Below are 15,656 nucleotides of genomic sequence, written 5' to 3'. Positions count from 1 at the left end.
GGTTTGTGAGAATTTTTTAATGCTAGATGGAAAAGAAAGTAAAAGAAAATGATTGAATAAATAGAAAGATTAAAAAAAAAAAAAAACCTGCAAGGGGAATATAACATGTATTTAACTTGGTGGTTCACAAGGAATCTCAGACATCAAACTGTATATTTTTTGGCTTTTGGATTTTTCAATAAGTTTTAAGGATTTTTTATATAATCCATAATCGTTTATAAAGAACATAAAATCTGGGGGACACTTTTGCATTCTGTTTTTGTGAATGAAGAATTTGGCCAGACCTAAAAAATAACATTGACACATAATTCATCTCTTTTGTTGCTTAAAAGTAAACCAAATGTTATGTCAAACTGGTGACGATGGAAAATTGTCTTTAACCCATTTTCGAGTTTTAGCCCAAAAGTCCAGTACTTTTTTGCATGAGAAAAATATATGGTCGGTAGTTTCAATGTTGTCTTGGCAAAAGGTTTTATTATCTTAAATATTAAAGCGTACTCTAAATAAATCCTTAGATGAGTAGATGTCATTCATAATTATGTGTTTCTGATTATGATTCTTAGATCCCAAATCTGAAATCAAATCCAGAACCAGCCGTAAACAAGAGCTGTGATTGGTGTGCGTCACCTGTTTCCTTAAACCCACTGACCAATAGCGGCTATTGGGCTGGCTCTCAAAACAGGCCCCGCCCATTACCGTAACCCTGCGTTTCTATTGGTTAATCCGGGCGCCACTTGCAGGTGCCGTGACTCCGCCCCCTCCCAGGTCGCCGGCAGCCCAGCGGAAACCCCGGATGACACGCAGAGTTGATAATGGCGTGTCCGTGGCGTGGGGGCCGCGGCTCTCTGCCCACTTCCACCGACGGCGAGGATTTATTTACTCTTTTCCCGACATTTTTGTAGGTTTTTTTTTTGTTTTGTTGTTGTTGTTTTCAATCACTTCCTAGAAGGGGCGGACGCACAGGGAGGCTCCGCTGTTGGGACACTTTGTCATGTCGTTGCTGTGTGTCAGAGGTGAGATTTGCCTTTTCTTTTTTATTGTTTTTATTGTTTTTTATTTACTCTACATTGTTTACCAGCCGCGCAGACACACACGGTGCACTGGGTAAATGTCGGATTTAATCTACTGGTTTGAGGAAAGTCTCACAAACCCCGTCCACACGACCTTCTGGGCTGCAGCGCAAAGTGATTTATTTGTTTTTATTTCTGTATTTGTTTGTTTTAAACAAAACTCTTTATCAAGTGAATAAAAATAGTTGGGTTGGGGGGCGTCTGACTGTCAACAGATTGTTTTTAGATGAACGCCCCCTTGAATCTGCTCAGATCTTCTGCATCCAGTGATGTTTGCAGAGATAATGTGGGTTTTTTTTGCAGAATTCCACAGAAATAAATCATATAAACAAGTGGACGCTGCACGCACGGTATAGTTTGTGTTCTAAATAGATAGATAGATCATCTGGATTTGCATTTCAGTACCTTAGTCACCAACAAAGTTTTTTTTTCTTCTATAATTGTGGCCCAATGCAAAACGTCAGACTGCCTTCAGAACGCGTAAAGCTGTCAGAGCCGAATACAAGCGCAATTTTCAGCGGGTTTTTCACCTCAAATATCCCTCTGCTGCCTTCTGCATATCCTCATAGATTCTATCGATGTGTGTTTTCGAGCCACACAAAACACCGGCGAGCCCTTGTCCGCCGTGGCTTCCTCTCCTGCAGGAAAAGCACGTTATGTAACCGCTGTTCAAAGCGACCATGTGTGTTTCCTCGTCACTCATCTGGCTTGAGGTTTAATGCATTTTATTAGACTTTTAGTTTAAGGGGAAAACAAAAAAAAATCTCCAAACAACCTGTTGTTTAGTTTTGGGATGTTCCTTTTTTTTAATCAGAATGTGTGAAATATGTTTTGTGCGTTTTCTTTCAGCTAAAGTAATCCTTCCAATCATGTGATCAGTTTATCAGAGAATAGCTAGAGGGATCATTTTAAAGCTGCTTTTTAATTACTATTTTTGTCATTTTTGGGGGGATGGGGGATTCTATTTTAATTAAAAATTATTTTGATTATTATTTCTGCATTTTCTTGCGAATTTTCATGTAATTATTGGTTGTTTTTGATTATTTTTGATATGTGTTTTATGAATTTTAATGTAATTAATGGCTAGGTTAATTTTTTCAAGGTTTTCTTTGGGATTTTTTTTTTTTTTCTGATTAATGGTTCTTTTCTTATTATTGTTAAGATAAGATAAGATAAGATAAGAACAACTTGATTAATCCAGAAGGAAATTGTTGTGCCAGAGTTACAGAAAATATAACAGTAATAAATAATAAAAAGAAAAGGCAGAATTAGAAATAAAATAAACTATAAAGTGTCTCAGTGAAACTATAAAGTGTCTTAGTAAACAAGTGATAAAACTATAAGTGTCTTAGTAACAAGTGAGGTAAGGAGTGCACAATAGTATGATAAAGGAAAAATTGTTGTGTACTGTTATGAAATGAAATATTGCACAGTTATTATGTGAATTTGAACACAATTAATGCATCTTTATAATCATTATTATTGTGAATTTTGATATTATTGTTAGCCTCCAAGACAGTCACCTCTGAAGAATTCATCTGAGATACATTAGCCTGGTCTGAACACAATTAGGAGAAGCCGCTGTTGGTGCAGCTGGGCGCTAATGTAGCTTCATGGTTGGGTTAGCATAGCATGATACCTTTGTGGACAATGTCATGTGATTAGTGGTCCTTTTCAGGAGCAGTTTGTAAACACATCAGTGCTTCCTGGCTCAAAAGCATCTCCCGTTAAAATGTCTGCTGCATCTCTGAGCAACAACCTGGTAGCCAGAGGTTCCCTGGTTGGACCTCCTCTGGGGGTCTTTCTGTGTGGAGTCTCCATAATCAATTTTAATCTGATTGAGTCCTTTGTTTTTATTATTTTTGTGAATTTTAACATTATTGACAGCCTCCAAGAGAATCGCCTCTGTGAGAAATTCATCTGAGATACATTAGCCTGTTTAGGGGACAATATGGAGAATCCACTGTTGGTGCAGCTGAGGGCTGATGTAGCTTCATGGTTGGGTTAGCTTAGCACGATACCTTTGTGGACAATGCCATGTGATTAGTGGCCCTTTTCAGGAGCCGTTTATAAACACATCAGTGCTTTTTGGCTCAAAAGAATTTCCTGGTAAAATGTCTGCTGCTTCTCCAAGCAGCCAGAAGGTCCCTGGTCCCAAAAGGGGGCCTTTCTGTGTGGAGTGTCCATGTTGTCCCAGTGTCTGTGTGGGGTTCCTCTGGGTTTTCTTGGTTCCTCCCACAGTCCAAACACAAGCAGGAGCTTCTTTGGAGACACTTAATTGTCCAGAATGTGACTGACAGGTTGAATGATTGGATGTCTATGATGTAAGAATGACAGAGGAATGGTTGGGTATCTCCAGGTGTGGTCCAAGGATGGATCCAGGATGAACCTCACTTTTTGTCCAATGACAGCTTGGATTGACTCCAGGACCCTCTGAGTGCAGGAGAAGCTGATATTTGAGTGTTGATGGTGAAGCCCAGATGTTTCACAAGCTGGATCGTTGTGGACTCACTCAAAGAAACTACTCCAAGCTTAGCTTTTTAGATATGATCTTCTGCATCGGTCACTCAACGGGACCCTTTCTTTGGATTTTGGGGGATAAAATAAAAAGACGGTACGGTCCTCTCATCTGATCTGGCACTCACAAAGGAGGTTTCAGCTTGTCCAGCCATCTGCTGCTGCAGAACACGGATTTTCATGGTGGATGCTGTGAGTCGACCCCCTGATAACAGCTTGACAACATCAATGCAAGCCTGGGGTGCTTCATCGCCATGGCGATGTCTTTACATAATAGAGAAGCCGTCCCTCTTTGCAACTGGACGTGGGGGATCAGGGAACGGCTGCGAGGCTCAGACGGACCCCCGGCAGGGACCCTGATACTGATCCCTCCGGGGAATCCCTATGTGGTGGGTCCTGGGGGGGCGGGGCTTAAAGCTTGCTCGCCACTGGAGGTAACGGCTTGCGTTTATGGATGCAGTTTATCTATTGATTTATTTGTACCATCATTTTCAGATTATGAGCCACTCCTTTTTTTGCATGCTTTGAAACTGCGGCTTAAACAATGACGCGGCTGATTTATGAGGGCTAATTAGCTTCATGGCACCAAAACATTTAGCCTCGTCACATCGGAGCGATGAAACCGCCATGAATTCTGAGGCTGTTCGATTCCGACACCGAAAGAAGACGACTTTAATTGTTTTAGTGCACAGGAGGAAGACGAAGATAGCGATCAGCTGCTGTAGGACAAAGCAGGGACAGAAATTTTCCTTTTGTTATTTATTATTCATCTTTTTCATCAGCCTTGTTACAGGCACTCTTTGGGAAAAGAGTATTTCTAGTACGTATTTGTGAATGTTACCAAAACGTATGTAATTAAAATTTTAAAAATATGTTTCTGTGTAAATATCTCACATTACGTGGACACTTGTGCCTTATAGATAAGTGCAGCCTATATATGTACACATACACTGCTCAAAAAAATAAAGGGAACACTTAAAAAACACATCCTAGATCTAAATGAATGAAATATTCTTATGAAATATTTTGCTCTTTACACAGTTGAATGTGCTGACAACAAAATCACACAAAAATGATCAATGGAAATCAATTGTATCAACACATGGAGGTCTGGATTAGGAATCACACTCCAAATTAAAGTGTAAAAACAAACTCCAGGCTGATCCAACTTTGATGTAATGTCCTTAAAACAAGTCAAAATGAATCTGTGTTGCTTCCTGAGTGGACACTATGATTTCACACAAGTGTGATTGACTTGGAGTTACATTGTGTTGTTCAAGTGTTCCCTTTAATTTTTTTGAGCAGTATATTAATTTAGTTATTTTTAACCGGTGTGGCTTGTACTCATGTGCTCTAAATAATCCAGAAATTACAGTAGCGTCATTGCAGCTTCCCCTCCTTGCAGCAGATCAACCTAAGGCTCTTCTGAACTTAGACCTCCGTTTGTTTGACCGGCTTTTCTGGAGTTGACTTTTCATCGGCTCAGGTTTTTCCCGGCAGCTCCTTCGTCGCCCCTCGACGGCCGAGGTTTGGGTTCCTCAGATCCCGTATGCTTTTGCGAGAAGAGCAGATCGGCTCACGGCAACACCCGGCGCCGCTTTCCGGTGGAGGGTTTTTCAGGGTCGTTATTTTACGTTCGTAATCGAACGGCGTGCGACGGGTGTTTGCAGAACGCGTCCTACCGCAGACCCACGGCGGCCACCGTTTCGCGCCCGGCTTGTTTGTCTCCTGGATTACATTGAGGGAGGCTCCTTTTATTTCTGATGAAAGCAGCTTATGGTCACATGACGTAGAAACATCATCGGGCCTCCGTGTGCAGCGGTTTCCTCTTAAATGTTAGCGTCCGTCAACATCCTGCTGCCCTCTTGAACCGTAGATAGAAAGAGAAGGAAATCGGCACCATTCTGAACCTCTAAATGAAAACCGGCTGAAACACTTCCATACCGCTGATCATCTTATTTCAGCTGTCATTGGTCAAGACTTTTATTGTCATTACACAGAGTGCAATGAAATTTAAAGCTAGCAGCTCAGGTTCAGGGGAATCAGACAAACAGACAAAAACAGCCTTAAAAAGCAGGAGACAGCACAACAATACGACGATAGCAGCATCTCTGGGTTAGAGATAAGAGACATAAATATATATTTAAAATATATAAAATAAAAAAATAACAACCAGAAGAATAAATAGATAAATATTTAGAAAAAAAAATAAAATAAATAAAAAAAACAATGAACAGTGGAAAAGTTTTATTGTAGTGTATTTGAGGTTCAAGTGTTCAGGGACGGCCAGACAACCACCTGGACAATGTTTTGGTCCCCAATGAACCTCCTGGATGGACTGATGGAGGAACCATCGAGACTTCCCACAGAAATTGTTTTATATGATTTGTATGTTATTTTAATTTCATTTTAAATGTAATTGTTTTCTTTTGCTGCCTCTTGGCCAGGACTCCCTTGAAAAAGAGGTTTTTAATCTCAATGGGACTTTCCTGGTTAAATAAAGGAGAAATAAATAAAAATAAATAAAGACCTCCTGTGGGTGTCCAACCAGGGTTTTTCTGGAGGTTCTAACCACTGCACTTCAGTACTTGAATTAAATTAATTAAAATCAAATATAACCTGATCATTTATAAAAGTCTAATAATTGGGGTTGAAAATGAATTTGATTTTCTTTTTTCTTTCATTTTTACGGTTTTAAAGGTAATTATGCTTTTGTTAGTGGGGATTTAGAAAAAAAAAAAAAAAACATAAATAAAGCAAATAGTGCAAAAAAAAAAAAAAAAAAAAAAGCTAACCCATGACTTCAGTGTCACATTTCCATGCTGCATGGATATAGAGTTATAGAGAAGCTGCAGGGAAAGAGGCGGACTTACACACACACACACACACACACACACACACACACACACACACACACACACACAGAGGGCAAGCTTAAAGAGATGGTGGATGTAATCCCCGGGCCATCTGCTGCTCCCTCCTCCCCACGCCGCACCACCTGATCAGATCCAACCACCGCGCAGACCGGAAGTCCATCCCAGCCTGTAACAACACCGCCAGATAGTCCCGCCTCCGGCACCGATTATTCTACTGAGTATTTGAAAAGTACTTTTTGCTTGTTTTGACTCCCATTGTCCGGAAACCGGTGACGTGTTCTGGTTTTTGGGTAAAAACTAAAACCCCTACACCTTTTCACCCTGTGAGCTACTTTCCAAAATGACCATGTAAAAATGATCTACCTCCACTAAAAATGCTGAATATATATTTGTTTATATATCTACTGAGTATATTTAATACAATAAATGTTTGTGGATTTTGCATGGCACACTACAACAGAGTACTTTTTTGGTAAATACTTTATTCTTCCAGCTCCCGTTCCCTACGGAAGTGATACGTTTTAGTCTTTTTACTCGGTCCGGCGCCCCCTCTCATTTTTATACAGTTTAGAAGACGTAAATTGGAGGCTAACTCGCTAGCTTGCTTGAACACGTGGTTAAATTTCATAGTAAGGAGGATAGGCTGACGTTTTAATGCCGTGCGATCGACGTATTGGGCGCACCCGCCCGACGCCGTGAGTCCCAAACTCCCCTGCGTCCGAAGGAATTTTTAAAACCGATACCTGACGGACTACGAGCCAGGAACATGGAAACAGGAAGTGGGCGTGCGATAAGCATCGGTTTCCACTGAGTGTTTTATTGCCCGGCGTAAATGAGGACGTTAGGTCAGCGAGACGGCTCATTTCTTCCAGAACGTTCGGAGAAACGCTTCCTGACCTCATGTCTCCATTGTTCTTCCAGGGAAAGGCAGATTTACAGGACAGGAAGTAGCTCTGTGTTCCTTTTCCAACATTTGATAGCCTGGAGAGACGACACCCAAAAAGTGAAAGTCCGGTGCAAGGAATTTTACTTAACTGTTTTGGTCCTCTGGCTCACATATATATGGTTTTTCCAGAGCCGTGAGACGTGAAATGAAAATATGAACGCGTGGTTTTTGCCTCTGCCCATCTGCCACCCGAGGCTCCAGAGGTTTAGTGGGTTGTACGGCATCGTGATTAATCTCTCTAAAGCGCCTGGCAATCCCGTGAGCGTTATTGTATGGATGCATCAGAGGGCCGAGCAGCTAAAAATACCCCCGCCGGGGGAAAAAAAAAAAAGAAAAGCACGTCTGTCCTACTAAATTTTTGGATAAAGTCAATGTTTTTGGTCATGTACCCTCTGCAGGCCTCAGCAGATGTTAGGCTTTGTCACGCATCTTCAAGCTCAGGTTGAAACACAGTGTTGTAAGACCCGTGATGTGGTGTGCGACTTTCAGTTCCGTTTCCTCCGTTGCCCAGAAACCTCCAGAAGAATGTAGTTCATTAGAAACCAGCTCATTGAGATGGTTGGATTCTGAATTTAACCATGACGCTGACATTTTGAGCCCGGGTCCCTGTGGAAACAACAAAAAGGCGTATCTTTGACGCAACGTGTCGCGTCGGAGGGACTCGTTTTTTTCCGCCTGCATATCAATGAGCACGTGTTCCAGTCAGTGGTTTCTGACGTCACTCTTCAGCAAACCAAGTGGAAAAACAAACCAGCTGGTTAATAAATATGACGTTATGCTTTTCAGTTTTCCCGTGAAAGCAACTTCTAAACTAAATCTCTGCTTTTCTTCTGCAGTGAAAAAAGCCAAGCTTCAGGGACCTCTAGGTGAGTACTTGTGAATTTTCTTTTTTTTCCTGCAAAGAGCCACTTTGAGCTCTTTCTCACACACGAAAAATCTAAAAGTAATATAATACTGCATATTTACTTTTATGCTAAGTACAAAAAAAACTCATTTTGAATTATGAAATGAATGCACTGCTGCTGAAAAAATAAATTTGATTTTTCCATGCAACAAAAAAACATTTTGGACTATGCTGGGTTGACATTGCGTTCAAATAAAATAGTTTGTATCTTTTTGAGTCCTTTAATATTTGAAATAAAATCAAAGCAGACATTCTGTCTGCTTGCGTGCAATCAGCTGTAGCTTCAAATAAAAAAAAGGACTATTTCACTGAATACAGCAAAATCTATGCACAAATTAAATAACTCATCCATATATATATGTATATATATTTTACCTGCTTAATCTGATCTTTGCTGGGAAAGTTACGAGTGACAATCTGCGGTTGTCACTCATATTTTGCACGTCAAAAAATTGAACTCCAAATTTAGAATCTCAATAAAGTGAAATAAAAGTCAAATGAAATTAATTAGTCATTTTAGTCATTTTAGTGACAAAGTCTTGTATCACTGCAACCACCGGGGACAAACGTTAATTTAACTGCACCTGATGTGCACTAAATTGTTCTTTTTTGGGCTTTACACACTTCCAAAGTCTTACACAGGAAGTAGTTTTTCAAACGTTGGGGTCATTTCCTGCAGATTTAAGGCTCATTTAAGATAAGGTTAGATAAACTTTATTGATCCTCATAGGGGAAATTATTTTGTCACAGCAGTGTAACAGGTATATGAATATAAATACAAATAGAGAGACAATTAGAAAATAGCAAAAGAGAAAATAGCAAAAAAAAAAAAAATACATCCACAAATGAATAGACGGCAGAGAGAACAACAACAACAACAATGTATGTTCAGGTTCTGTACATAAACAGATGCGTATGTTTCTTTAACCTCGGCCAAACGTCAGTGGGCGTGCACGTGCCATGCATGGCAGGAAAGGTGGCATTAAAGATAACAAGGTTATACCATAATTGAGCGCACCCAAATATAAGCCACACCGGCTAGAAATAACAAAATCAACATGTGTACATATATAGGCTGCAATCATCTATAAGCCGCAGGTGTCCATGTTGTAATGTGAGATATTTACACAGAAACCTTTTTTTTTTTTTTTATTTTAATTTAACACATACGGGTAACATCTACAAATATGTACTAGAAATGCTTTTTATCCTGAACAGTACCTGTAAAATGGCTGATGAAAAAGATAAATAATAATACATAACAAAAGCTAATTGCTAATCCAGCTAATCGCTATCTTCATCTTCCTCTTGCGAAACTGAAACCACTGAAGTCGTCTTCTGCGGTATCTGAATTGAACGGCTTCAGAATTTCACGGTAATTTCATCGGTCCGATGTGACGAGGCTAAACGTTTTGACGGCATGGAGCTCGTTAGCCTAAATAAATTAGCCGCATCGTTGTTTAAGCCGCAGCGTTCAAAGCGTGTGGGGGGGAAAAAGTAGCAGCTTGATTCGTGGAGATTCGATTCAAGGATTCTAGACTTTTATTAAGGAATTTAAAAATAGCAGGTTCGGTGGAATCAAAAAAAGGACAAAAACAGTCTCTAAAAGCAGGAAACAGAACAACAATACAACAATAGCAGCATCTCGGGGTTAGCAATATAAGACAGAAAAAACACCAAAAATTTAGAAAAAAAAAATATATATGTATATAACAACTAAAAGAATAATTATGTAGAAAGAAATAAGTAAAGAAGTGATAAGTTGGAAAAAAAAAAAAGTGTTTATTGCACTTTATTGTATGTGAGGTTCAAGCGTTCAGGGTTTTGCCAAATTTAGCGCAATGAGCGTTCTGGGGTGAAAGCTGTTTTTCAATCGGTTTGTTTTTGCCTTGATTTTCCTGAACCGCTTCCTAAATGGCAACAGCTGGAGTAGGTGGTGGCTATTATGGGATGGATCTCTGAAGAAGCATGTGTTATAGATGATGCACTGAGGTGCGGGAACCATCAAAACTCTTTATTTGCTTTTGATCCGATTTTATGAATATGTGTTGGAAAGTTAATATCAAGCTGATTTTTTTGTTTTGTTTTTTTAGTCCTCACGCACGATGTACAGGTTTACACAAGAAAATGAAGGTAGAGGACGGACAGGAGGCTCTGCCCATATGGGGATTTAACATCTGACACACAGCAGACCTTACAGACCATAACAACTGAAGCTTTGTCCACTTGTTTCCCAATCAATTTTTGTCCAAATTAGGATGAGAACCGCTTTATTTGCAGATGCAGGACGGTGTAGAAAAGCACCAACTAACCCAAAATTGTCCAGGAAACCGGACGCTCATTGAGCTGTAAATTGTGAGCTGAGGCAGTTTGACTTCTGGTGTCCTCCCATGGCGGGTCAGGTTCAGATGGGCCGTCTCTCGGGCCAAATCCTCAGGCTCTCCACCTGAGCAAATCCCTTATGTTTAGCCTCACGCCCGGCTTTTAAGCCCCGTGACGTTCCGGCGGCGTTGACAGAAACTCGCAGCGGCTTCGGATCTGCCGCCACCCTTCGCTTTCACTTCCCGAACGCTCTGCGGGGATAACCACTAAAGTCAATTAACCAAGCAAGGTCTCAGCCTTGACTGTCACGGTGGTTCCTACAGTATCTCTTCGTTGGTGCCGTGTTGTTCTGAGACCCGGAGCAAACAGCGGGAACCGTTCACCGAAACCTGTCGTCTTCCTGTCCTTTCGTGAAACGCAAACATCTGCCATTGTTTGATATCGTGCAAAACAGCAGCCGACATTTGACAGGGTGTGCATGAATCCTGTCGGTGGACATCAGTTGTTTATAGATGTTTAAACCGGTGGATTGGACTTCTATTGTCTTTATCAGGGGTTTGACCATATTTGGGGTGCAAAAACCTTCTTCTCAAAAGTGCAGAATCTTAAATTGTATGTCTGCTCACTTTAGTTAAAATGTCTTTCTTAACCAGACAGGCGCTGATGCTGAATGCTTGGGAAAATTAATTATAAATATTCAATTGAAGGGTATTTCATTTGTGTTAATTCCTTTTTTTTTAACTTATTATTAGATTATTATTATTAGATTAAAGATTATTGTGATCTTGAAATATTTAATAAAATTAGATTTATTATTTTTCGCCGCTCAAAATAACGTCACACTCGCGTCAAGCCGGTATACCCGCCAGCCGGTAAAGTCCCGATTTGCAGATGTTGTGCGCAGAAGTTCAGGAGCAGAAGTCCCATAAACCAGGTAAAATAGATATGTATGAAGATATTTTGCAAATATTTATTTTTCATTGTTTACTGACAGTGATTTTTTTCGCGATTTATTTTTAAAATTCAGGTCAAGGCTCTGAAAGCCCAAAGCTCAAAATGAGTTCATTACATAAATAAAATTTAATTTTCTCCTAAATACTTTGTGATTATCAGACGCAACACACTTGTTTATACAAAGTGTAAAGGTCATAAAAAGCAATATATACAGTGGTACCTTTATTTTAGACGTCAAAAAGTAATTGCGGCTCCCAGTGTTTTCTTTTCCGAGGAAACCGGGTCCTAATGGCTCTTTGGGTGTTTCGGGTTGCCGACCCCTGATCTAGACCCTTCTCGGGAACCAGGCAGTTGCATTCGGAAAGTAGAGGAACCTGGGAGCTTCCAGAACCATCTCAGCTCCTACTTCAGGGCAGGGTCTTCTTACGGTTCCACTGGAAGCCACACCCATTAACAGGTACTTCTTGTGGAGCACCATTTTTAAAACCCATCCTGGTCACTGGTCAGATGTTTTCTTGGGACAAAATGGACGAAGAGGTGGAAGCTCTTCTGGCCTGCGCTGCCTCTTCTAGGACTCGCAGAGCACCATCTACATTTGGGCCAAAAAAGGGGCCCAAAAAGGGTTTCGTGTTTTGCACGAAAAAAGGGTTTCGTGTTTTGCACGAAAAGGGGTCCAAAAAAGGGGCGGAGTTAGCTAACAGCTAACTCCGCCCCTTTTTTGGACCCTTTTTTGTTCCTCACATGGTGAGAAGATAAAAACACTCCAACCATCGGATAGTCCGTGGTTATAATTCCATGAACACTTTGGCAGCTTCCACCTCCAAGTTGTCTGGTCATCTTCCTCCTCTTGTGAAAAAAGCGAAATCCAGCCACAGGTTCAAAAGATAGAGCCATGTGGTCAAAAAGTGTTTATCTCCCCGTTTTTGGCACAGAGTGTAAACAACTCATGAATTCTGGTGTCAGGTGCTTAAATATGTTGATATCACTCAAATCCAGCCACAGATAATTGGGTAATTTGTGTGGAGCTTCAGGTGCTTGAGTCACCGCCGTCCCTACCGCGGTCCCTCACTTCTTGTTGGAATGGAAATCAGAATCAGAAATTCTCTGATCCCGAAGGACATCGAGCAAGGGAAAGCTAAAAGTTTCCCCTGAAGGAAGCTACTTCCTTGGAATCAAGTTTGAGCCGAGCACTTCTTTGAATGAGCGAAGCCCACTTTTGTAAGCAGGTGACCTCCAATACATTTTATTATTCAAATTTGTTTTGTCAGGTGAGACATTAGCGTGAATTATGACAATCCACACGGCATCTGAACAGCTTTTAACCCTTTCTACATCACCCAGACGCCTTTCCCGGCGATAGAATCTGGTTTCCCGGTGATAGAAATCCATCTGCTGATAAGACCGGCACGTCAGTCCGGCCCATCAGCGTGATGCGGCCGATACCGAGTAACGGTTGAAAAGCAGGACTTCCAACCCGCTGTTTCTGTCACCTGCGTCACCGACGTTTGTCGCCATGACGCCTCGGAAACGACGGTTTCGGCCGGCTGCCTAATGAACCCCTTTTTCTTCAAGGAAGTGTAAACAGTCTCTTTGTCACATTCGAAGGAAGGCCGGAGGCAGCAAGATAAACGCCCGCGGTTCGCTGTAGAGGAAATAACCCACTGGTCTGTCCGGGTTATTTATTATTCCTCTCCCACGTGACTTGTGGAGGATCTCCCAGAGTTTACACAGGGCCGGTCCGCGCTGTGTGTTTGCGTTGTGCTTCTTCGCGACTCCCGCCTTTTGCGCCAAACCAGACATTATCCCCGGCGCCTGATAGGGCGGCGTGCCACATGTGTCCGAGTCGAGCGCCGAATGATGGAACCGCGGATGTCGGATGGACTGAATCGCGTTCTCGCCGCAGCAGCGGAAGGAAAAACAACCCGACGGGTCGTGTCCTCGCTCGCATGCAACATTAATGAGCTGGCCGGATTGGAAAATGTCACCCTTCCAAATGCCTGACTAATCTATTGAATAACTCTTCATGGATCGATAACGGATGGAGATAGATGGTTCAGGGCCGAATACGCCCGCCGTTAACTCGGCTAGGACGAATGCTAGCGCTCCTCTATCTGGACGGAGGTACCGAATTAACCGACCAATCAGGAAGGCTGTGCGTTTACGTATCAGGAAGCCTGGGAATGCAGCGAGTCGGCATCGCAAGGTAAACACAGCACCTATCAGGCTGGAGGTCATGGAACATTCCAGAATACAAAACCGCTTTTACAACACTTGTGACAGCTCTGCAAACACAGCTGGTGACACACACTCACACACACACAATATGATTTCTAGCCTCGCAACCTGAACGATCACCCCGGCGCCACTGAGGAGCTCCAACTTCCCTCTGTTTAGATTTGTCCAAACAAAGCGGCGTGGATGGAAAGCGGTCACGAAACCGAGTCAACAGGTCGACCCTGGCGCCCGGGCGGCGTGTTCCCGGCGCCGGACGCCACGCCCGCTGTTTACACAGCTTGGTTTAAGCCGGGATGACGAAGGAGAAAACTGAAAGCAAACACTGCAGAGCACCTTTGGGAAGGCAGGAGATTAATGATTGGCAACGGAGGTAATAGTGATTGATTGGATGACATACCAGCTGGTGCTGTGACAGAACACACACCGGTGGTTGTGTGTGTGTGTGTGTGATGGTATCATTGTCTATCACCTAGAATAGATAACTTATGATTAGCATTTAGCTACTTATTACAAATACATAGGTTTGACTGATTATTGATAAGCTACGCTAATCCTTCCTATCATTTGATCAGTTTATCTTAGAATTTCTAGAGGGATCATTTTGAAGCTGCTTGTAATAATTATTTTTTTGTAATTTTTGGGGGGAACTTTAATGTAATTAAGTTATTTTAATTGTCATGTTTGTATTTTCATGTAATTAATGGTTATTTTAATTATTTTTGATGTTTATTTTGTGAATTTACATATAATTAATGGTTAGATTAATTAGCTTCATGTTTTTGTGATTTATTTTTTGATTAGTTTTTTGATTATTTTTGCGATTCATTTATTTATTTATTTTTGTGACTTTGAGTACAATTAATTAGTCTTTTTTTCATTTTATTATTATTGTGCATTTTTTATATTATTGTTAGCCTCCAAGAATCTGAAGAATTCATCTGAGATACATCGTCTGGGGACAATCGGTAAAATCCGCTGTTGGTGCAGCTGGGCACTAAAGTAGCATCATGGTTGGGTTAGCTTAGCACGATACCTTTGTGGGCAATGTCATGTGATTAGTGGCCCTTTTCAGGACCCGTTTATAAACACATCAGTGCTTTTTGCTACATCTCTGAGCAACAACCTGACAGCCAGAGGTTGTTATTCCACCGGAGGCCTTTCTATGTAAGAGTGTCCATGGTGTCCCAGTGTCTGCGTGGGGTTCCTCCAGGTTCATCCCACAGTCCCAAAACATGCAGGAGGTTCATTGGAGACCCTACATTGTCCAGATGAGTAAATGGTTGGTTGCCTCTGAATGATGTGACAATTATGGAATGAAGTTTTCTTTTTTTTTTCTTTATATGATGTGTGAATGACAGCGTGAATGGTTATATGTGTCGATGTGCTACAGGAATGACAGGGTGAATTATTGCATGTCTCCATATGACGAGAATGAATGAGTGAATGATTTTATATCTATATGATGTGAGAATGAGAAGGTGGCTGGTTACATGTATCTAAATGATACAGTAATAAGAGTGAATGTTGTGTCTCAATATGACATGTGAATGACAAGGTGAATGGTGGCATGTCTTCATATGATGTGTGTGTGAAAGGTTGTGTCTCGATATGATACATGAATGACAGGGTAAATGATTGTGTGTCTCCATATGATGTGAAAATGAGAGGGTGAATGATTTTTTTATCTACATATGATGAGAATAAATGAGTGATTGGTTGTGTCTCAATATGACATGTGAATGACAAGGTGAATGGTGGCATGTCTTCATATGATGTGTGTGTGAAAGGTTGTGTCTCGATATGATACATGAATGACAGGGTAAATGATTGTG

At 41.2% G+C, this 15,656-nt stretch overlaps 1 protein-coding gene across 3 annotated transcripts in view; it reads left to right on the top strand.

The window, feature by feature from the left end:
* Positions 1–821: 821 nt before the first annotated feature.
* Positions 822–15,656, top strand: part of unc13bb (unc-13 homolog Bb (C. elegans)) — an 81,469-nt gene continuing 66,634 nt past the window's right edge. For all 3 annotated transcript variants that reach the window (XM_086170998.1, XM_086170997.1, XM_086170996.1), the window contains exons 1-2: positions 822–1,013; positions 8,246–8,275. In XM_086170998.1, coding sequence (XP_086027124.1) covers positions 992–1,013; positions 8,246–8,275 — 52 coding nt within the window. In that variant the 5' untranslated portion in view covers positions 822–991. The remainder of the gene's footprint in view (positions 1,014–8,245; positions 8,276–15,656) is intronic.

The sequence above is a fragment of the Fistularia commersonii genome, chromosome 23 (assembly GCF_037954325.1).
Source record: "Fistularia commersonii isolate RoL2024-O1a breed Wild chromosome 23, RoL_Fcom_v1.0, whole genome shotgun sequence".
NCBI lineage: Eukaryota > Metazoa > Chordata > Actinopteri > Syngnathiformes > Fistulariidae > Fistularia > Fistularia commersonii.
The sequence above is the reverse complement of the archived record's forward strand: the minus strand, read 5'-3'. Positions and strand labels throughout refer to the sequence as shown.